This window comes from Colius striatus, chromosome 4 (genome assembly GCF_028858725.1).
Source record: "Colius striatus isolate bColStr4 chromosome 4, bColStr4.1.hap1, whole genome shotgun sequence".
In the NCBI taxonomy this organism is placed as follows: Eukaryota; Metazoa; Chordata; class Aves; order Coliiformes; family Coliidae; genus Colius; species Colius striatus.
In genome coordinates, this window is record NC_084762.1 from 48,757,020 (window position 1) to 48,781,431 (window position 24,412).

Genomic DNA, 24,412 nt, shown 5'->3' on the forward strand with positions numbered 1-24,412 from the left:
GCAGCATTTATGCATCCGTGGGATGAAATAATCGTTATTTTTAGCCAAGAGTACGTTAAGTATCGCAACACAAAACCGTACCAATTTGCAACTGCTTAGATGTGCGAGTCAAACAAGTACTCTATACATACTTTCAGAGCATCTTGTAGATCTGTAACAGATACTGTATCATCTTCCTCATCATCACTACTCAACTGTTCCTGTGTGCAGTAATGAGTGCTATATGCAGAGTGGTCTTCTATTGCTTCCAGCCAACTCTGAACAGAAAAACAACCACAATAGAGTTAAAACACATTTCAAAGGTCATCACCAGAAGGCAACAGCATGCATGCAAAAGGATATTTTTTTATCAATTGATGTTAATAAGATATTCATTAGCAAAGGGAGACACCTTAATAAACAGAAAATAGATTGTTAAAAATTATACCATGTATCACAGATGAGATACGCTGTGGTCAGAGTGCTACAGATTCAATTAATCAAACTTGAAGTATAAATGTAACTCACTCATCCAGTCTATCCAAGGTCACATCAAAAAAAAACCACATCAATTAAGACAAGACTGAAAGGAATGTAATTTGCATCTTTGAGTTTCTGTTCAGACAGCAAGATCCCTGTGACAGTCTGCCTTCTTATGCATGAGAAACTGTGTAGAGAATCTCAAGAACTATCATAATTAAGAGTTATATTCTTTTCCTGTTCACTGAATCACAGAGTGATTGAGGTTGGAGAAGACTTCTGGGAGTCATCTCATCCAACATTCAAGCACACTCAAGCAGGGCTACCTAGAGCTGAGTGCCTAGGACCACATTCAGATGGCTTTTGATTATCTCAAAGTACAGAAACTCCACAACCTCTCTGGACAACCTGTATTAGAGATGTTCTGACCTCTTCAATCATCTTAGTGGTCCTTTGTTGGGTTCTCAATAGTGGGGAGCCCAGAACTGGACACAGTACTCCAGTTGCCTCCAACCCTACTTCATCTGTAGTTAGTATACCTATAGAAGTACAGTAGTAACCACACTAGAAACAGCCCTTAAAAAAGTTATTCTCTTGTTTCAGGCTCACCTTTTAAAAAAATGTAATTTATTAGGTCATCTGACAGAATGGCCAAGAGGAGAATGTACCATTAAACATACTTTTGTTTGGGACAATGAACTATGAAAGAAAGTGCAACACAACAAAACTGCAATAGAAATTTACCATGTGGAGAAGTTAAAGAGGAAGTTAGACTACAGGGCATAACACAGACACAGAGCAGGAAAACCAGGCAACATTCATTTTAGAGAATGACAATCTTTCCATTTTTTCTGTTCAGTCTAGAGTCGTGCTATTCAATATCTGCACTTATGTGACCAAGTCCTGATGATCAAGATACTGAACGCACTACTAATGCATCCACTACAAGTAGTATGCTAATTATTCACTACAGAAATGATGACATTTTAAAGCCTTTGGTAAAGTCATTATTACCTCTCTAGTTTGAGAAGGAAGACTGTTTTTAGGGATCTTGAAACGATGAATGGTATCATCAAAGCATCTGACAGAAAAGAAGCAACTGTCTGTAGATTTTACCTAAAGCCGTGTGAAGAAACCACAAAATAAGTAAAACAAAACAGTAAAGAAAAAAACAAACTTGTAAGAACAAGCAATGTAGATAATTACTCAACTCAGAAGTTTTAGTCTTGGTTTAGAAGCTAAACACAAATATACGAAATCTCTGTCAGAATAGTTCTGCGAAGTGTGCTGTCTTGCACTTTACATCATGAATGAGAATATAGAGGTTCTTTATGTCAAAACACTGTATTTGTATCACTTGATTTAAGCAGAATCTCAGCAATGGTGCAGGATCACTAATTTTAAGGAATTTTCAGCTATAGAAAAGCAAGAGTCACTTTTCATATACTAACTATATGTATATATATATAGCTGTAGTTTAACAGAACTTGTGGTGCCAGTCTATGGAACTAGTTAGTGATGGCAAAAGAAGTACTGAAATGATCCTAAATGCATTTTCCTTAAACACTCAGTTCTCTATAATACAGGCCAGTTATCTATCTTTGTTTTTCTTCTGTTCTTTGTTCTCCCCTTCTAAAAGAGATTCCTCCAAGCGTAACAATTTGAGGAAGTTTTCCAAAAATCACCTTCAGAATTGAGCAGTTCAGTTGAGATCAGCTTCAGTTACACAATCAGTCACAAGTAGCCACTGACAGTTACAGGAGGAACTAAAGCTCTGCTGCTCTATATTCCGTGCTCCAATCAGTTGTTATGCACAGCAGAACAGGCATGGATTTAGGAAGTCTTATGATCTTTTATGTCTTCAAGACTTTGGAAATAAGTGAAGCAGCTTTGTGGCCACTTCACATATAAGAATACTTTGCTTGACAAGAACCAGTATTTCTTGCAGCAGCGTAAGCTTTTTCCCTTTTTTTTGTAACAAAGGCATGTACACCAATCTAGCTGAAGTTTGCATTGTCTAGGTATAGAACATCACCACATTAAAAAAATCCCAGTAGTTGAAATCATTTTCTTCCTACCGTGCAGACAGCTTGTGTTAGATGCTTGCATCCCTGACGATGATCATTATTCACTGCATCAGCTCTTTGAAAGAAAAAAAGAGATTTAATAAAGTCAAGATAATAATAAATAACAACGTTCCAGAAATTCAAACACAGAACTTACTGTCTCCGATACCAGGAAAGGACTCCATGTTCTAGAACTATCCAGTAGAGTTTCCAACCAAAAAATCGTGAGCTCTAAAAAAAAAAAAAAAAAAAAAAAATCAAAAAACCAACCAAAACGTTACAACAACACAACCAAAAAAACCCACCAAAAACCTCACACAAACAAACAAGACACCCCAAAACAGGTTAACAGCTGAAGAGTTACCAGTCTCAGTAAGTTTGATAGCTTGAAGGCTATTATGTAAAACTGGCAGTCATTATGAAAATATTTTAGGTTTTACATAGCTTGGTGACCACAGCAACCTGAGAATGATTACAGTTACAGTGTTATTCTCTTTTTGTAACATACCTAAAGAGACAAAAGTTTCTTTCCTTGAACCTGCTATTTAGTAAGAACTGACATATTGAAATGCTGCATTTTTTAATATTACAAGGATTGTTGATCACCATCACAATTCTACTTTATAAGATCAAACGATAAAACATTGAGATACTCAATTACAACATTTTACCTTTCACAAGCTTTAGTACATAGTTCTGGTTTCAAAACAACTCTATATATCACAATTTTGGAAACAGAAAAATTTACACTGAAGAAAGTGTTAAAGACGTCATTAAAGAGCATTAAAAATAAGCATTCATGTCGAAGATTGAGAAAAGGGGTTTTTTTAACAATGGAAAAATGGTTCACAGAATCACAGAATGGTAGGGTTGGAAGGGACCTTTAGATATCATCTAGTCCAATCCCCCTGCAGAAGCAGATCAACCTAGATCAGGTCGCAAGGTTCACCTGAGTATCAGAGCAAAACAAGCTTTAAACAACCATTTGACTGAATACTTCCCTCTAAGTTTAAAAATTTCCAGAAGGAAATGAACTTGGGGCAAAATGTTAGTCATAGATTAGAGATATTATGTTAGTCACAGATTATGAGAGATATCTATTCAGAAACAAAAAAAATAAAAATCACAACATTTTGTGTGTTGCACAGACAAGGAGCAAAACCTTACCGAAGTGAAGTTTTGCAACAGAAATTACCAAGAAATGAAGAGAGATTTTAGGAACTGAGGTTAAAGTCAGAATGTCATGAATCTAGTAACTGCTCCACCCAGCCAGCTCATCTATAATTTATCCAATATACTTAAGTGAAGCCATTTAACAAACGTATTATTGAAAAGTTTCTTCATTCATCAGCTCCCACTTAAGTACAGGAAGGTTCATACTGATAAACTTTGAGATCTTCTAAGCTACTGTAGAAAAGGAAGAAAGACATACCTTCCAGAGGAGACCTTCATATCGTCTCAGGGGTTTGTTGATAACCTGCAGAGAAATTAAAGCTCACGTAGCAAAAGCAGCAACTAAACGGCCTCGGCATTTTGAAATAGGTACAGAAGTTCCTACCTTTCCAGTTTTACCTCCCAGTATCAGTTTCATTTCTGTACCTTGGGCTAGATCAAAGGGTGTCTGATCTGTTCAGTAACAAGGACAAAGCATGAGAATTTGATGTAAATAAACCTGGATGTACTTAAAAATAATGTGACACTGTTTACTGATTTAAGTTTGGTTCCACAAGCATCTATGTTTACTTTGAATGGGGGAACATAAGCTCCTTAGGGGCAGAAGACTTAAAAAGGCTCTGAACTTTATTTAGTGCACTGAACTATCCTTCAGAGTTCTGCTAGTCACAGAGAGGCCTTTGCTCTCTTTTTAGCTCCTCAGCTTCATATAGCAGTTCAGAGCATTCACAAATATCAAGACAGAGGCAATTTTAATCAGACAAGTACACAGTTTGCATAACATCTGTGTAAAGTATTCCTGGATTTGCTTTCATCGGTAGCCTTCTTCTGAAGAGTCACTTTGTCTGGGATACATCTTCAATCTTATTATTTTTTGTTACCCATGTTTAGTGTTTAGTATCGAGGAAACAAAAGCCAGGCACATTTCATGGTTAAGACAGACAGGAGGTAAATTTTCTGGAAATGGGTAAGTTTGGAAAATAATGTGAAAATTATTTTGCTGGAGTAAGTCTCTTGCAATTCAGTAAGTGCTGGGCTTCCTTTATTAGCAATATGAAGCTTGTAAAGCACTGTAATGTTTTCCCTTACCACTGAGGGGTAAGTAACACAGCTTAGAGAAGCTGTTATATATGTCTCTTCTTAACACTTCACGTACTTTCATTTGGTACTCACCATTTTTGTTTCTTATTTTAGGATCTGCTCCATTTTTTAGAAGTTTCAATGCACAGTGCTTATGAGCACGGTAAGCTGCACAATGCAATGGTGTGTTCCCCATCTGATCGGTACAGTTGATATCAGGTGGTTTGGGCTTGTTCAACTGGAAAAAACAAAGTTTGGCTTACTTAACAGTTTTCCTCCCTACTCAGATGTCATGGTTACTCTTTTGAGAGTTAGGTATTTCTAACAATGATGCTTCAGTGTAGACCTGGCAACAAAGAGGGCATGTAGCGAAAGTGTTAGGAGAAGGTTAATGACTACAACAACAAAGCAAGATGTTCAGGTAGAGTAAAGAACTTTTTTTTGCCTGCTGTACTCCTTTCATGTCTATTGCATACCGTGGAAACATTTATCCTGCTCAATTGTATAGTGCTAGACAGAATTCTCCAGCATTGCAGATCAGTCATTTATTTCGATATAATGGCCCTGTCTGATTCTACTGTCAAAATCTACTCTTCACAGATGACTCCCAGGCACAGGCTGAAAGTTAGCATAGGCTAGTGCTAAATCCAAAACAAGTTTGTGTGCCCACCCTGTACGACAGAATGGCAGAGACCTTTAGAGATCATCTAGTCCAAACCCCCTGCAAAAGCAGGTTCACCTGGATCAGGTCACATAGGAACATGTCCAGGCAGGTCTTGATGACCTCCAAGGAAGGAGACTCCATACCCTCCCTGGGCATCCTCACTAGCCTGTGCCAGTGCTCCACTCTCACAGTGAAATAGTTTTTTCTTTTATTTAAATGGAACTTTTTGTGTTTCAGAGAGTAAGAACTCTGCAACGAAGGGTGGCAAGCCTCTGTCTAAGCAGCAGAGCTATCCTAGGCCATTTAGAAGCTCCTTGTATAGGCAATCTGTTATACAAACAGTTTTGCTGCATGCTGAAGCCTAACTATTGTGGGAACTTACGTTTAGAGCAGCTATGTAACTAAGGGGAGAAAACTGAATTTTTCTTGAACACAATATAAATGTTTTAAGAATTTGACTTAATCAAAGAGAAGGGTCATTAAGCATGATAGTGCTAGTCACCTTATAATACCATTACACTTCTACTCAAATATGCAGCTGTTGGATCAAGTCATGATGATTTTAGAGAAACTCGGTTCAAGTCTTTTGCATCAGCCATATGCTTAGAGAAATTACTCCATAACAAAAGAATTCTCACAGCAGCAATTTAAGTTAGCATCAACAGGAATCACCTTAAATGTGCTTCAGAAATAGTCCATAAAGGATAAGTTGCTACAACTCTTATTTACAGTTCAACTGAAAGAGAACATAAGTAAAAGAGACAGCTTGTGGAAGTATAACCTCATTAATACTGAGGTAAAATACTTAAGTTCCTGAGGATTCCTAAGTTTTAGCTCTTTGCCTAGAAATTTTACATCCTGACTTCTTGCTTCCATAACTTTTAAGATGCACACCTGTACTTTCAGCAGCTTATACTTTGTTACAAGGCAGTATTTTGAAGAAAGTTTCATGCATCTACTCAATATAAAAAGCTGCCTGGTTGTTTCAATAGATGTACAGTATATTTGAAAACTCACCAGAAGAACACACTAGTTTTGCCACAAGTAGAGTAAAAATCCTGGGTTAAGATTCAGCTACTGAAGGTCTGACTTTTAGTAGCAAAAAAACATACTGTGATCTGGTGAGAATCTTGACAGAAGAGAAGCATAAAAGCCACCACTGCCATTTGACTTCAAGAACCTTCAACAGAAGGAGCAATTATGAAGTTAAAGTGCATACAGAAGAAGAAAAAATGGTCTGAAGTCCAATTAGAAGGCTTAGAGAAAATGCACAATTATCTCTTCCAGAGAGTTGTGTTACAATACACAGTACAGTCTTTTTTTGGTAAAAACAATCAAGCTGAAGGGGAATGAACAATAAAAATGTATCCCTAAATTAAGTGGCACTCTATTTGAAAAGCAAGGCAGTAGAGAACAGATTCTAATGTGTTAGGTCTCACATTAAAAGTAGATGTAAGCAGCCAAAGTTTCATAAGCATAATAGTCTGCTAATTAAAGAAGTTACAGCAGGATCAGAAAGGCCTGAAAATCAGTATGCATAGTATGAGGGATTCTCAAGATAAAGGGCAGCTCAGAAGAGCTATGCAAATTCTCCAGAGGTATTAACCTAAGGGTAGAAGAGTCAAGGAGACTTACACCATAGACCTGTACATGGAGAAAGTTCTTTGACTTCCTCAAGCGTCACCAGTATGAAGAACGTAAGTTAATGGTCACAGTCCCACGTATTCAACAAAGGATTCTAAGAAAAACCTGCTATGACTTACAAACTGTCTCAATGTCAAAACCATGGTAAATAGAGGTTTTAGAGGTCAACATACAGCTGTCCTCACATATACAGAGCTCAATTATACCAAATATAAAAAAGATCACTTAAAAATGAAGATATTTACAGAAAGAGTTACTTGCATGTGCATGGCTAGATGCCACACGAGAAAGTTCTTTAATGACAGAGTGCTATGAGGAGTCACCCTTTTCTTTTTTCACATCACTTTAAGGCTTAGTCAGCATGCATGAAATGAGTTTAATAAGAATCCAGAACAGATCACTTATATGAATCTATTAACTACAATTAATACAATCAAGTCAGCATATTGATGCACTATTCTTCCACATCATTAGTATCGTGTACAGCTCTGGTTCTCTCCATGAAGAGGACGAAAAGCACAAATAAGAATTACAAAAGATTACAAGAATTACAAAAGATTACAAAGATTTAAAAACAGTTTCCATGCAAGGAGTTTGAAAGACAAGGACTCTTCAGACTAGAAGATATATTTGTAGTATGGAATTTAAAAATTTTGAACAGGTGGTCACACTGACTTCTAGAAAGAATGTCATGGCAAATTTCTCAGCACACGAGTCTCACATTTGGGAACTTTCTGTTAAAAGTAGTATTCAGACTGCTTTGTTGCCTTAAAAGGTGTTACTCAAGGTGCTGACTAGATGGAATGCATGTCTTCCTTCCAAGGAAGCTCTTCATGACTCTCAAAAACTTGAACTCCCGCACTGACACCCTGAACTGAATATGTCCTGGGCAACCTGCACTAGATGATTCTGCCTGCATACAGGAGCTGGACTAGATTGTTTCCACAGGTATCCTCCAGTCAGTCTCAATTCTTCTGTGATTTGCTTCTCTGATGCCTCACCACGCCATGGTATCATTCAGCTTTAATTACTCCACGTGTGCATGCATGCATATAGTTTTCCATTTCTGTTCAGCATGAAATTGTATTGTGGGGGTAACTGTCTGTTTAAAACTATGGACTTCAGCTGCCAGGAATACTGACAACAAAAGCTTACTCCCAAGATTTAAAATACGCCATGACATTAAGGTACCACAAAAACATAAGCTTATGTCAATAGATCCAGAACCATTACAACACTATTTACATTGACCTGAAATATGGAAGAAGCTTAAAACCACAGTTTTGAGCCTCCAACAAGGAGGCTGGAAAACCTTTGAGGGTTCAGCACCTTGCCAACATAACACAGTGCACAGTACTAATATTCTGAAGTGACATCACTTTGAAATGCAAGCACTAATGTCACATGTTGTTACAATACCACTATGGCTTGAATCATTTGACACAAAATTATGACAAACACTTGAATTCTTACCAAAGCAGTCAGTTTCCCCGTCTCCCCTTCTCTTGCTGCTCCCAAGAGTTGTTCTTCCAGTTTTCTTTCCTGTGTCCTTTCCACTGCTATTTAAAAAAAAAAAAAACAAAGAATCAATTTTAAGTCTCAAAGTAACAACTACCCATCAAGTACAACATTCAAGAAACTGTATCAGCACAAGCCTGGAGAAACAAGAGTTCTCAGTATTATTTTTCTGAAAGTTTATACTTGTCCCAGGTAAGTATGTCAGAACAAAAATGTGTTCAAAATATATAATATTTGACAAGATGTGAGTATGTACACATGTGGGTGTTTTAAAACACTTACAACCCAAGCCCACTCCCTAGTGAAAAGGAAAACAGGGGAACTATGTGACACTCCCATCAGATCTTCTTTGTGTTCTTTCCTGTTTCTGTTCTACTCTTCCCATCATACTATAGAAGTTTTAATTCCCTCTAGGAATTCAGCAGATAAGCAACAGAAAGGACTGTTATCTGGGCACTTTTGCTTGGAAAAATCAGAAGAGAGATGACTTTTCACCCATACAGTCTGTAGTACTGGACACAGAGCCTCAGCAGTATTTAGGGGTATCACATCATGATACCAGGAAGCACCATAGTTCTTCAAGTCTCCAAAACCATAGGCAGTGAGCCTTTCTAAGTATTTGGACACTATCTGCCTCCTCATTTCCAACACCTGTGAGGCAATGGAGAAAATGAAGGATGTTTAGGCTTTTGGCCCTTTTGACATAACCATTAAGACTGGCAATAGCAAGTCCTAAACTTGATCCAAAGGTTGGCAGCCTTTGCAAACTGCTCAGAACATTGTTCCTTAATAATTTGGTTGACATGAAAATCACCTACTATTCTTGACTCAAGTTTTTTCTCTTCCAGTGACCTAGTACCACTCTGAGCTGTAGCAAGGATTACCCCAGCAGGACTGAAATAGTTACTTGAAAAATGCTGTTGTCATTCATGATACTTAACTCCCCAGGTCATTGGCAGTCATATCGTGAAAAAAATACAAAACAACCCATCTGTCTGTACTTCAGATAAGAACAAAAACACTGTGATTTTTTTCTTTATCATGACCAAATTTAAAGAGAAAATTCAACTGAGCTGTAACTTGCAAAAGAAAATCTGCTTTTAGAATGTCCAAGTGTCAGGGGAAAAAATCACACCCAAACAAATAAAAAACACAGGCTATGACCTACTAAAATTACCTTCCAACATATTCCTTATGTCTTTATCATGAGTAACTTCTTTTGCAGTCTCTCCACTCCCATTAACAATAGAAGTATCAGCATTATGCTGCAAGAGTAACATCACCACCTCCTGGAAAACAATTTGAAGCACACTATTTATCTCTGTTATGGTGAGGCCACAGTCAGACTTTCCAGCTACTGACATCCTGTAAGAGGAGCTGTGTAACAGCTTCTCATCACGGCTGACTTAAGAAAACAGGAAGGGATGTTTTAGAGTGATAGAAAAATGGGACTAACTGCAACCATATCTCTCATGTCAGTCAGGCTGAAGGCATGAAGATTAGTTATAGCTGAACAGACCTGCTCTGATTTAAAAGCTGGTGTACCTGATGTAAATACTGCATTTGACAGATAAAAATAGCACAACTGGCTCTTTTGATATGAGACTAAGTAGCCACTCCTTCCAAACAGCCAAGAGGTTACCCATAGAGTTAGTACGAGTTTGGGAATGATGGTGGCATGTGGGGAACAATCAAACTAGTCTCATATTACAGGCTCACAGAAAACAAGAACTAAAGACATTTTCGTGAACAAACTGCACTTCCAGACACCAAATGGACCCATGTGTCCTTATTTATAGTTTTTTTTTTCCCGTTCACAGGCCACAGATTAAAACAATGCAGTTTCTCTCCATGTAAATATGTGGTTAGTTAGGAGGAATGATCCTTACTCCTTTTACTGTGTCACACATACCAAGTGCAAACAAATTATTTGGCTTTACTTTAGTAGATGTGAGATCTTTACATTGGTTTCCAGATAGTGATTATCCTGAGTAGTACTATGCTTCAGCACTTTCTCTGGCACATAGCAGAAGCAGAACAGAAACATCATCAGCTAGTTACACAACTGATGCACTGTGCTACCGTGGAAGACAACTGCTGTTTCTTTTCATCAACAGAAAGATGGAAAAGATACGACAAAGCATACCAAGGAAAACCATGGACCAGTTTTCTCCTATCTGCAAGAATACTTCTATCTTGTTTTTGTTTTGGACAGCCACTGAGCAATGTGCTTAGTCCTTTTGAATGCACTGTTCCAAAACAGATAAGTCATTTTTAGACGCTGTGAAAACAGCTTTTTTGAAGTTAACTTACTGCTGGTATTTCCTCCATAATTCTACAATTGAGGTTTAAAAAAAGCCAACACACTTTACCTTACGCCCTGTGAAAGCTGCACGATGGAGTGGAGTGTCCCCCATGTCATTCAGCACGTTCACATCTGCACCAGCCTAAACAGCAAGACCAAAAGACATCTGAATGTCCTTCCAACAAGAGCTATGTAACTATTCCCTCTGCTTAGGGAGGGAAGGGGAAGACAGGACACTAGTGTAGGCCCTGTGGCAGATCAGATCAGAACCGTAATCCAACCACCCTGGAAACAAAGATAAAATACAAATGCAAGATTCATAACCAACATTCAACTACTTCAAAAAGCAAAAGCCTCCTGCCTTTTCTCCAGGCATCTCTGTCACTTTTAAGAAGGTATATGGAAAGTAAGCTCAACACAGGGGCTGAGGCTATTGATAGTTTGGGTTCTTTAGGTTTTTGCAGGGTATGGGGTTTTTTTGGTGGGAAGGAGGGCAAGAGTATGTATTGGGAAAAAATTCCCACCAAAAACAACTTAAAGAACAAACTGCAGTGGTACTGTATAACATGCAGACATATATTACAGATGTACACACAGTAGCACCAGCCTCCTGGTGCTTGTGATTTAACGGGCAGAGTACTTTCTATGTGCCTTTTGCTGTTCTTTCATTTGATGTGAAAACTTCCATATCAGCATTAAGATAGTACCATCCAGAATTTAACCTTTGTTCTAGCTTTTCTCTACTACCACTTTCATCTTGAATCTCCCTTCCTCTTGTCCCACACTTCCACCTTTTATCTGAAAGGAAGACTGCTTGCTATACTACACAGGCATCGTTCCAGGATACAAAGAAATAATTTCCTCTTTTCTTTAAACATTTCTTCTAGACTGCTTTACCTAACCTCTCAAAGGGTCAGAAAGAGGGCAGAACATTTTTATCATGTACATTTATATCACCTAATTTAGCCAGGTCACTGCTGCTTGCCTAAAGGTAACTGATGAACCTGACTCTAGTTCCAGAACTGTTTCTGATAGCTCATTCATTTGCTCTTTGAGCACAAAATCAAGACATAAATACAAAGACACACTTATAAATGTCTAACTTTCAGAGGTTCACAGCTTCCTTTATTCAATCTCTTTAAATAACACCCTTTCAAGATTTTTATCAGAACAGAAGAAAGCACAAAGTTACATACACTCTTCCAATTATGGAATTGCTGACAAATGCACTAAGGGACAAAACGTCTTGCTTTAGGTAGCCCTCTTGGATTAAGAGCAGCATTACCTACTGAGCAAATGCCTGGACTAGAGAAAAACTTCTCAAATCTTAACTTTATTTCTTGCTTTAGTCCTGATTATGGCTGATAGCCTTTATTCTGAATGAAAATCAAGTTTAGATTAGCTACCTTTTAATCTGAGGCTGTTTAGCATGTTTCTGCTATCTATAGCAACATTTTTCAAACATGAATAGAATATAATACAGTTAAGGTTAGTTGAAGCTACTCTGAGAGCTGAGGGTAAAAAAAGAAACTCAGTCAGAAGCAACTAGAAATGTGGTACAGATGTGGCTATGAAGACAGAAACAGGTCAGCTTTGACAACGCAGGTTCATCACTTCAAAATTCATCATACAGTTCATATTTCAACGATGTTAAAAAGAAATAATGAGTCAAACTATGTTAGCCCGTGCTGGGAAAGAAACACATACAGGTGACTTTGCACAGAACTCCAGATATACTTCTATGGACAACATGCAATTGGATAACAGACAATATATACTTTATGTACTACAGTAGGCCTGATCAGGTCCTTGAAGCATTTACATTACTAGCAGCAGGTCCTGGCTTACTATATACAGATATCCACTAAACCTGAAAAAGGCTGAAGCTCTCCCAAGTGCATGCCTATATACTATGTATCTTTAAATCCTACATTCAGCTGGTTACACAGACAAACCACACATACTCCATGAAAAAGTTAGCTAAGAACTGATAACTGTAAACATTGTTCAGAATAACAGCTGTATATTACTGTATAGACTTCCAGCATCACTGCCTTGGGTCCTTGTAAACTGGGCTGATCTTAATATTGCAACTGTTTCATTCCTTAGTTTTAACAATCAGTTATCTCTGTTACATGCAGATAAACTGTAGAGACAGAGCTACTCCTACCAATTCACATTTCCTGTGTAAGAAAAACTTGAGTCACTACTAACTCTTTCTAGCATAACAAAGAATTTTCTTCCTTACACACCAAGGCAAGTAGAAAAATACCTTGAGCAAATCCTCTACCACAATGGCATGTCCAAAGTAGCAAGCAAGGTGAAGAGGTGTCCAGCCCATATTAGACTTACTTCTGCCTAAAAGACATAAGAGGTAAATTAAGTTTTAGTCACATAACACGTGTGCTTGGAAACTGGTATAAATGATCCTTCTTCACAGTAATAGAGGAGGCAAAGAGGCTGGAATAGTATTCATATCATCTGAATTACTAAGTCTACAAATGTTGAATTCAAATCATAGAATCATAGAATCTCAAGAGCTGGAAGGGACCTCGAAAGATCATCTAGTCCAACCCCCCAAAACATTTCTGAAACAAGAAAGTCATGTAGTCTGATGGAGAATAAAACTTCTGTTTTCATGTAATACCTTGTTCTCGAACGGTAGCAAGAAGCTTCAATTGTTTTCATTTACTATGAAAACAGTACAAGCAAGTACACATTTCTCTTCTTGATCAATAAATTGTTTCATTTAACCAATTTTATTTCCAGTGCAGAAATGAGAGATAGGAAAACCCATCTTCCAGAGGATTCAAAACAAAACAGATGGGATGACACAAATGTCAGGATTTTTTTTTGTCTTGTGCTTGTACTCATTGTTAATAAGGACAACCTTATTAAGTATAATGATTAGAAATATTTGTGCACTGTAGGACTCATACCATTTACAGATCAAAGCCTCTGCAGCAATGATAAGTGCAGGCAGGAAGCAGGAATAGAAGTGACTATGGAACGTTAACTACGACTTACACTTAAAGACCATTTAAAGTTTGCCATGGAGGACTGGTTGTATGGATGAAATTCAAGAATTGTCCTACAACCACTTCTTCAAATGCAAGATATTAAAGTATAAGAGATTAGTAAGTTAACAATTCATCTTACTTTCCAATTTTAACACTCAATTGTACTAAGCAAAGCTGATTTGTGCTCTGTTTTTACCAAGCAGACCCACAGCATTCCTAACATCATCTAAAAGCAATCACTTTGTATGTCAAAGTAAAATGAAAATGAGGCATTAGAAATTGTTTTGAAATTATTGCCATCAATAAGTTTTCCCCTTTCATGTATCCTCAAGCGTTGAGGCTTGGAACATGAACAACATATGTTTGCCCTAAGGAGACAAGCCACTAGCACAAGGGAGGAAAGAACTGCTGGTCCTGCAAGTTCAACATTCTTTCTGCTCTCATATTGCAAATTAGCATTAGAATGTGGTTCACGGCCAAAATATTTTCTCATTTCTTCTAAGTGTTTCCAGCTACCATTTCTATCCTTTATTGACTGTTTCTTTGGTTATTTGATTCTTTTTCTTCTCATCTCCTTCTGTTGTTCCAACCCCAGAATATCTTCCATTCATCCCAGTCTGGCCCAGAAGAGTGTTCCTGCCCTATGTGATGGATGGGCTGAAGTACCACAGAAGATAAATACTGTGCGGATCACTAACTCTGGGGCTATGTATGCTGGATAATATACTGAACAGACATAATTCATCCATTAGTCTAATACAGAGGAAGGTTGTTTCAAAGAAGACAAAAGAGGTCTGGGTTGCACCAAATTCAGATAATTAGCTCAAGACAGTCATGAGTTATAGCACTGACAAAACAGAACTGTTGCCAAGGAATTTGGTCATAAAAAAAAAAACCAAACAGGAACCTGTCCAGATTTATAGTTCTCTCTAAATAATGTGCCATAGTTCCTTGCTCTGCAGTCACTCTGAATGTTTGCATTTCGGATGTTAGCTGACCAGTTACTTCAACCTCTTGAGGTGTTTGTTATTTCTTTTCAAGTAACCATAAATGTTTGCATGTGTTAAATTATTATTTTAAACCAAGATATTATTACACTGGGGAGAATGCAAGGATAGGAAAGATGAACAAAGACACTAACAGAGCTCCCCCAGTGCAGACCTTTCCTTTGATGCCAGTTAACTATAAGTCTCAAGTGCTACAATTTGTTTAGAGAATAGAAGCAAACTAGGCTGTCATTTCCTGGTTGTGGTCTGACAGGCTGCTGTGCAGTCATTCAAATGTGGTTTTTTTCTATAACACATTACTGACCATTATTTTACAGTTTCCTTTGTGAAGCCCTGAATAGTCTATTTTCTTGTATTTAACAAGAATGATTCAACATGGACAGCTATAGAAAACGTGATCATTTTGGTGGAAAGCTATGTTTAGTGCTGTTTTAATGTATCTTCTTTTGAAACTAGTGAACTGAAAAAAATTGAAATGGTAGTTCGCATCATTTGGCTAGATTCTCATCAAGCAAGCCTTGCTTATCTGCAAGTGTTGGCTGGCTAGAATCCAGTCACAACAGAGCAAATACAAGAAGCCTGGATTTATTTTCTATTCCTGCAGTTTGGCTGAAACCAGGATGTTTGGGATCACTGTTGTCAGACTTCACACTTGTGAATCTAGAGCACAGCCTCAGATACAAGCTCAACCTTAGAAAGGCAAGACAGGTTTTACAAGATATTGAAAGTAGGCTTTGACACCCAGGCACATGAATGTGTTAGACTTGGGTCTTCCAAGGCACACTGTAGGAAGTTTACATTACTTCCAGTACAGCCTCCCACCTGCTCCAAATCCCTTTATTCCAAGCTAATTGCCCTTACTGCATCAGATGTAATTTCTGAAAGAACTGCTGCAGCAGCAAAGACATTCCCCATGCCCTCACTATGCAGGGACATCTGATTATCCAGAAGGTAATGACAGAAGAACAAGAGGGAATAGAACTAAGACTTAAAGTTGCAAAAAGTCAGTTACTGTCTGTATTTCAGTTAATCATCATGTGGTTATGCAATTACTATCTGGTAGAACCTAACACATCAGGAAGCAAGACATAGTGGTTTTACTAGTGAGAAGGCAGAATAACAACAGTAATTATACTGCAGAGACTGTTTGACTTGAATTTGTTTTGACTGTTTCAATCACACAGAGTACTTCATTGGTCTGGAAAACAGAGATTTAACTCTAAAGTTTCACACATCCAGAACAATTCCACCTGAGAACACTTCAGTTACACTTCTGTGTCATCTAAGATTTAAAGGAATCAGAATTTAGAAAGTAGAGATTTCACTGTGTGTAGATTTCATATTCAGAATTATTTTGCTTAATCTAAACTATCACTAACACACTCCCTCCAGCTTCCCAGATCTCCCATTAGCAAGCAAGTTGACTGCCTATATATTGCTAAACTGGAAGAGTAACAGCTAAGCACTATCTTTCCCTTCGCTAGCTGAGTCTCTTCAACACTGCAATATTGTGAACAATACTAATACTTGACTTTGAGCAGGAATGCTCTCCAGAGACCAGTTTGCTTGACATAGTACAAGCCTGCCGATTACGTCATTTCTTAATGCTTTCTTGGCTTCAGATTATGCTGAATAATGCACCTGAAAAAGTCTGACGTCTCCTCTAAGCACAAGAGACTTCAACAACTTATTTATGGGTACTGTTGCATGAATCGTAAGGTACTTTCACTCCAACTGTTTAGGCACTACACACAACATCATGAATTTTTGCAAGACACACACTTGTGAGGGTAGAGGACTTCAGTTCCATCAGGTTCTGTCTAGTTCCCATTTAAATTATGAGCTGGCTTCCTAGAAATGACATAGCAAGGGTTTAGGTTTTACAACTTGTTTTTCTGAGGTGAGTACTTTAACTGTTGGGAAAACACAGACATGGCTGAGTAGTTAAACAAAAGGATGAGTAAATCTGATGATTATGAACAAGACTTGGGAAGTGGATAGAGCTTGTTCAGATAACAGGCTTCCCTGTTCTTTAGGGCAAGGTGTTCTCTTTGGCATTGCCGAGAGGAAGCATAGAGCCTTTCCCCTTGGCAGCTCTACGTTCTCAATGCTGATTAACAGTTAAATACCAGCCTCTATAGAGCGAATGGGATGTACATCCACTTTTCCAAAGCAACCAGAAATACATTCACATAAGTAGAGAAATATAAAGAAATAGGGTAGTCTGCAATTGCTAGCAAGACTGCAAATCCAGCCCCAGTTTAGTTTTAACTCTCAGCAAGCAAGTTGCTTAGCCATAACTATGTTAGCTATAAATGTGCAAAACTAATATGGGCCAAAGACCCAGACAAATGACTGGCAGTTTACTTTCTTTGCCTTAGCAACTGAGTAGGCTGCTAATGGTAAAAAGCATATATTTGGACCAATCACTCCTTCAAGGGGCAAGAGATGTAGCAGCTCCTACTACAAAAACAAAATCACACCTAGCAGAGCACAAATAAATCTCCTGGTTCCACAGTCTGTTTTATTTAGTATTATAAAACTCCAAAGTTGGCACAAGCATGAATGCAGCCAAAAAAGAGGTACCGACTCTTCTTGACACTTCCAGTTTCTGTGAATTACTCTGAGGCTTTCTGTACAGCTATCTGTATTCTGCTTTTATGATCTCTTCCCTATGCAAGTACTGCCTTAAGTAACAGGGCAAAAGTAGCTTTTAAAGTCTGTTTTATTACTGTATTGAGCACTCCAAAGAAAGCAAGATTATACTATCAGTAACAGTTTCACTACACATTGCTTCAAGAGTGAGATTACAAACATTTGAGGAAGGTCACTAACCTTTACAGTTGATATCAAAGCTTATTTCTCCTTTGTCCATGGTATCCAACAGCTGTTTAACTTCTTCAGCATTTCCATTTCTAGCATCGTGGAGAAGCTGTTGTTCTGCTTCAGTACTCATGTCTAACAAAGATATGAAAGAACAGATTTTGCAATCTCTTAAGCTGCTAAATTGTGGCTTAGTATTAAATAAGGAAGAAAACTGACCTAATATTAACACTGGTATGAGAACAGAATTCTTTCCTTTGTAGAACACATTTAATGTGCAAGCTGTTTTCAACAGTCTAGCACTCACTAAGAGGCATTAAAATTCCTCATATAAAGCAGCTAAAACCCAAAATATCCATGTTTTCATGCTTCTGAGTTTTCTAGGTTCTAAGTGTAGCAGACAGTTCCAAGCCACAAAGGAAGTAAGCTTTCCTACAAGTATAACCAGTAAGCATTTACTTTTTCCTGGTAAGGTTTTCACCTTTACTCCTTAAGATTTTCCAGATGCAGCAATGGGAAAAAAAGAAAAAAAGTACACTTATTAGACCTGGTATTTCTTCAGAATTAACTGAGACTTATTTTGGCTGCCAATCAGGGAACAGAATTTAAGTTTGCATGGACAGCCCAGATACTGATCAGTGACTGGTAATATTAGCTATTGAACTCAGATACCTGACCCCCTCCAACCTTGACTTGAAGGGGAGTCAGATATTCAAACAACTTTGTAAATTTGACCTTGTATTTAAGAAACACAACAGTACAATATAAAGAAGTTAATACGCAACTGTAGAACACTGCTAGATAATGCTCATCTTATTGTTGCTCTTCAACTACAGAGAAAGGATTATTTACATCTTTCAAAGAAGGGAGAAAACAAAACCTGCCCAGAGTAGCTATTTTTACAGCTCTCCACTAGACAGGGAACCTTAGGCCCATGGGCAAGTGATACTGCTATTTACCAGGTCTACAGCAGAATACAGTTGATAACCAATCTTTTTCCACACTGAAAGAATCATAATCTGAAGTTGTTTTGCCTTTTTTCCCCCAAAAATGTTATTATAATAAATAGACCCAGATGCAGCACAGTTCAGAAAAATAACAATTTTAACATCCTATTTAAATTCACTGCTTTTAGAAGTGTCAAGAAGCAATTTTAAATTCAGCCTCAAAAGACTGCACGGTAATAACACAACTTACCGTTGATAAAAACAACAATAAAAGAAGTTGTCTAGATTTACTGTCTCTAGTTTAGCATCTTCACCTGACACACTAGGTTATTTACCAGATCACGCGGAACCTAGATTTCTAAAGTCAGTTAATGATTGCAAAGAAAAATCACTGAACTCATACAGTTAGGTTTCCTACACTAGCAAGGGGTTTGACTGGTACCACAAGCTGTCTTATACTCTGCTGCATCAGACAAGCAGCTTGCCTCCCTCACACATTCATACCTAAAACAGATGCAGAGAGCTCGTTGACTACTGTAAGATGAGAAGCCACTCAGCAAAAAGCGATATAATGAGAACACTGGGTAAGCAACAGAAAGCCTGTTAACAGTGACAGATCTTGCAGTACTTAAGACTGAGACAGAAGCTCAGAACAGGACACACTGTCAATCTGCTAACAATACAGAGAAGAGTTTTCCCCTACCTTTTGCCCAACTAGCAAGTTTTTGAAGAGTTTCTGTTTCAGAAAAACAGACTGGATCAGTCACCTGCAATCTACCACAGACACAAAATACAAATGCCTTCTCCAGCAGTGGTTAAACAATACTCTTGTCTGTGACTGCTTTTTTGTTTTACTGGAAAAAAAAACCAACACAACAATACTAGCCCCTGTAGTAATCCTTTGAGCTCTGAAGCAACCTTCTCTTTAAACAGGAGTCTATCCACTTGTCTGAGGCAACACAGCACAGTTTGTTGTTACTGGGGCTCGTATAGTTTTCCTCAGTGAATCAGTTCTACCATTGTCTGGAGAATGATCAAAATGAAAGATATTAATATATTATCACTCCATAAAACTTTCTCTGAAGCTAAGTAATACTCTTTCAGGAGGACACAGACTGTAGCACAGAAGATCATACAATCAAAAGCTAAGAGGATCATTAGAGCTCATTTTGCCAGCCTATCTATCAAGGATGGGGAAAAAAAAAAGCCAGCAGCAAAGCTCATCCTTCATTTTCACCCCCACCCACATACTATTTCTTTACCAACCTGTCAAATGTGTAAGATGAGAGAAACATACTCCTATCATTATCCCATATCATTTGTCAATACCCCACAAATACAGCAGGTATGAAAAGCAAGGCACTTGCAACACACTAAGAACCTGCAGTTTCCACTAAGGAAGAAAAGACTGTTTGGGAAGGAAACCAAGAAACTGATCCAAATGCACAACTCTTGAATACGGCAAGGCCAGTTAGGTACACGACCAGAATCTTAAGCAGCTTAAGATACACAGAAAGCTGAATCATCATGTAAAATTTCTTGAAGATTGTTGTCCCCCAAATAGTCATCAGGTTAAAATCACCAAATTGTTTGTACAACAAATAAGAGCAACAGAGGCACATGCATACTAACATGGCTAAAAAAGGTCTGTCTGCTTCATTGGTTTAGTGTCCAAAGACTTGGCTGTTCAGACCAAGCTCCCAATTCCAAACACACTTTGTAAGCCTGAAGCATGCAATGATGCAGAAGAATGACTGTCTATTAGTCATAGTTAGAAGGCTCATTCACATGAAAATGTTTCTACAATTGGGGCTGGAAAGTGAATCTGTGTGTGGTTTCTCATCAGACAAGCCATACAGAACCTGAAGTTTTAGCTAACAAGCCAAATGAAGCATCTAAATAAAGCTGGGACTCATCTAAATAAAGCAGTAGAGGGGCTCTTAACAGAACTTAGCATAATCTTGAAAATACTGTTTTAAACAAAAGGATTTTCTCTATAATGGACATGAGCGACCAGCAACAGAAGTTCGAGTGGAAAGTTTAGATTATGTAAAGAAACCAATACACACGCACTTAAATGCTAGGCATTCCTCCACAGCCAGTGGTTTACTTCATCACATTGACACACTGCCAAGAGAGCTCCCACCCACCAGTTTTGAGGTGCTCAGCCAGACCCTCAGCATCAAGACAGAAACTTCAGTTTAGTTTGACTCTATTAGCCAAAGATACTACGAGCAGGTTAACCTGTAGAATTGTGTTGTCTATCTGCAAAGCTACTAGCCACTTAAAGTGAGTGATCATCTGTTCATTCAGTGATTTTGCCATCATTATCTTATTTCATTGATCAGCTGATCTATGTTAAACTGCTTTTCACAGATTATGCCTTGTGATGCTGAAAGGCTTAGATAGCAGCCTCTATGGTCAGTGGTACAGCATAAGAAAATACCATAAGAACAATTATTTAGCATTTCCTATACACTGGAGATGTCACTGCAAGGCACTTCCATTGAACTCATTAGGAACACTGGAATAGTACTTGACTGCTAATTGAATCTTATCCTTTAAGAAGGTATAAAAAAATAGCATTGAGGTGCTTTGGTTTTATCTTCTTCTGCGAGATCTATGCCAGACTGAGTTTCTCACACTATTACAGCATTTGTCATCACGCAGGGGTTGCTCCCAACACAGAGTGGAGAGCTCAGTTTACCATTCTGCCTGCACACCTGCTTAGGAGAGTTTTGCAGAATATTCAACCACAAAAGACCACCTAATTACTGATATACAAACTACTAACTTTGCCCAACTGCCAGGAGAGAGGCGAAGCAAAAAAAAAAAAAAAAAACAAACCTAAAAAACCCCCACAAAAACAAACCAGAAAGCACCATTCCTAAGCATGGGGCAGCACTATTGGTAAGATCCATTTGCTTTCTCTTGCTGAGGCCTCCTGCCATGTACATAGCCTTGAAAAGCTACAATACATGCTAACCAGAATATGTTTGGTTTTCACTCTCCTGTAGCTTACTGAGAAGCTGAAGCAGTACTGGCACTGCCCAGTTTAATATTGAGGCTCTGAGTCAGCAGCTACCAGTTGTGTAGGAAGCTTTTTTTTCATGACAAATAGTAAGGCTGGCAAAAAGCACAGCACTGGCTAGTATTTCAAAAGATCTCCCTCTAGCAATGAAAACTAGATTCCTATAGGAACGGATACCTGCTCTGGAGAACTTCTTACATGTGCCATCATGCACACATTATGATGTGATGCCTGTAAAGGAGGACAAAATGCACTACACCACACAAACAGACAGAACCTGTCTACAAACCCACACAGCACACTGTACTCACAGGAGTCACTCCAAGAAGAAAGAGCTGCAGTACTAGAAACACGAGTGATATTATCTAAAAGTAGTTATTTTAATTTTCAGTTAAAGAGTTCTAGAAGTTGAATACGCTTCTACAACACTGCCTCATCGTACTTTACATGAAAGCACCACCTACCTCAAATCAAGTTACAGTCTACTCAGTAGCAAATAACATGTATTGAAAAAACACAATTGCTGTTCAATACCCTTGCCAAGGCAATAGCTGTTTAAACTAATTCTCTTTCTTTGGCCGTTTTCTGCATGTAGTTTAGTTCTGCTATGTCAAAGCCCTTCTTTCAACCCAGGGGCTGTGAATCATCTTACCCCAGTCAGAGTGAGATCTTACCGGACCAGCAAGCGAACACAGCTCTAAGCACGCAAGAACTTCAGCTGCGGCTCTCTACCTGTATCTGGAATCGAGCAGTCCGTTTCAATAACTAAATATTTTTCAAGGCACTAGGCTTTACGCATCACAGCAACTGCACTTGTTGATGCGAAAGGTCTGCTCAGACCCCGGGAGCGGGGCACCGCGCCGCGAGACGCCGGCCACCCGCCGGCAGCTCCCCTCAGGCTACGGGGCTGTTACAGTGAGGAGAAGAAAGGGCCACTCGTATACCACAGCTAGCGTTCGCATCACTTCGCCAAGGCCAGGCAGCGGACATACACCCCCCGCCCCGCGTAACAAGGCTGCCTCTGCTTGGGCTCCCCAGCCTCAAATAGAGCCTTACTTTGGGCCGCTCCCCTGCGCGGCGAACGGCTTCCCGGGTCACGCTGTGAGAGGCTCCGAGGGGGGAAAGCGGTGACACCCCCACCCCCCCAAACGCGCTCCTGGCAGCCGCAGAGGAGAGGCGGCGCCCGAAGCGGCCCAGGAACCGGGGGCGTCCAGGCCGGGTGTCCCGGCGGGGCTTACGTACCCCCTCACGCAGCGGCAGCCCCGCAGGCCTCCCCGGCGGGGCGGGGCGCAGTGCGGCCCACTACTGAAGCGCTGCCTCGCCCCTCGCAGCCGGCTCGGGCTGAACTTGGCGCCCTCTCCCGCCTCGCACGCACGGGCAGCCAGCGCGACTGGCGCGCAGCCCGGGGAGAAGGGACAGCAAGAGACGCAAAGGGCAACAGCAATAAAGCAAACTACAGAACGCATCTGCCGCCGTTCGCGGGTGCCCCCTGCGCGCCGCGAAACAAAACACGCCCGGGGCGTGTGGGCGGGCCCACCGCCAGCCTCGCCTCCCCACTCCGCACAACTCCTACCGCGGCTTTCCCCCTCCCTCCTCCCCTTCCTTGCTGCATTATACGCACCGGCCCCGCACGTGACCAGCGGCGGTGGCCCTGCAGCGTGAGCCGCTCCCCGCCGCGCCGCGCCGCGCAGGACGAACAGCCCCGGCTCCCGGCGAGGCGGGACAGAGCTCCGCCCGCCTCAGGCCGGCCCTGCCCCGCCCCGCCCCGCCCCGCCCCGCCCCGCTGCTGCTTCAGGCTTTTCGTGGCGGCGCCCAGAAGTGGGGGTTGGTGGCCCTTTGGCAAGTCCAGAGCTCGTCGCAGCCGGTAGGGCCGGCCCGAAGAGCCGTGATGGGCGAAGCAAAGCCTCTCAGGGAGCCCTGTGCCCGCCTGTTTTCTGAGAGAAACAAGCCCACACCGGGCTCAGACGCCCTCCTCGGAGAGGGACAGTGACGCCGCTGCGACCCAAGAGCTGCCCGTCAGATACTGTTCCCGCCTGGGTCGGGCGGGTAAGGCAGCCTTGCTCCCCTCTGCCCGCCTCCCGGCGCGGGTCTCTGCTGCGGAAAGCTACAACAGGACGACAAAAGAGGCGTCGAGAACACCAAGACAGGGACAAGCCTTCACAGGGATGTTAGAGGAGTTGGACAAAAGGGCCTCAAGATAGGACTGTAAGAGTACCAGAATGATGTATCACCAGAGGAGAAAAAGGGTATTCTTAGAAATTGGGTCAGTCTTGTATACAAACATGACGCAAGTAAATGGAAATGGTGAATACGTGCATTGCTCCTAAGAACAGCACCACCAAAAGCAACTAAAACAGAGATAGATTGGATACTGCTGGGGACAAAAAAATGAAGTACTCCATTTAAGACTCTTTCATTTCCTTCCCCCCTTCCCATCTGCCTTTATTTGTTCTCCACTACACCCTTCACTTGAAGCCAATAGCCAGCACCTTGTTTTTCTGCCTTTAACACCTGAGAGCGGTTTTGCATTTTGAAAGTTCTGGCAGTGCCTGTGAAATCCTGCAGGAATTTATTAAGGAGGGAAGCTTTGCTGTGTTGAGGCATGACCAGATCTGTGTCACACACTGAAGATGTGCTGAAAAGCCAGGGCAGGAGCTACAGGTGCCATGGGAAGC

General features: G+C 40.1%; 1 protein-coding gene across 3 annotated transcripts in view; it reads right to left on the reverse strand.

Annotated features, from left to right (window-relative positions):
* The window catches only part of OSBPL1A (oxysterol binding protein like 1A), a 75,973-nt gene extending 52,536 nt beyond the window's left edge, over positions 1 to 23,437 (reverse strand). Inside the window, exons 1-13 of one of the 3 annotated variants that reach the window (XM_061995263.1) lie at positions 23,359 to 23,431; positions 17,772 to 17,894; positions 13,182 to 13,267; positions 10,977 to 11,051; positions 9,782 to 9,893; positions 8,560 to 8,645; positions 4,872 to 5,016; positions 4,084 to 4,151; positions 3,958 to 4,002; positions 2,683 to 2,756; positions 2,538 to 2,601; positions 1,474 to 1,575; positions 132 to 257 (exon numbers count right to left, since the gene is read on the reverse strand). In XM_061995263.1, the coding sequence (XP_061851247.1) occupies positions 132 to 257; positions 1,474 to 1,575; positions 2,538 to 2,601; positions 2,683 to 2,756; positions 3,958 to 4,002; positions 4,084 to 4,151; positions 4,872 to 5,016; positions 8,560 to 8,645; positions 9,782 to 9,893; positions 10,977 to 11,051; positions 13,182 to 13,267; positions 17,772 to 17,892 (1,104 nt within the window). In that variant the 5' untranslated portion in view covers positions 17,893 to 17,894; positions 23,359 to 23,431. Of the gene's footprint in view, positions 1 to 131; positions 258 to 1,473; positions 1,576 to 2,537; positions 2,602 to 2,682; positions 2,757 to 3,957; positions 4,003 to 4,083; positions 4,152 to 4,871; positions 5,017 to 8,559; positions 8,646 to 9,781; positions 9,894 to 10,976; positions 11,052 to 13,181; positions 13,268 to 17,771; positions 17,895 to 22,793; positions 22,901 to 23,358 lie in introns of those variants that run through there. The other 2 variants (XM_061995261.1, XM_061995262.1) reach the window with 2 other exon arrangements.
* Positions 23,438 to 24,412: the final 975 nt, after the last annotated feature.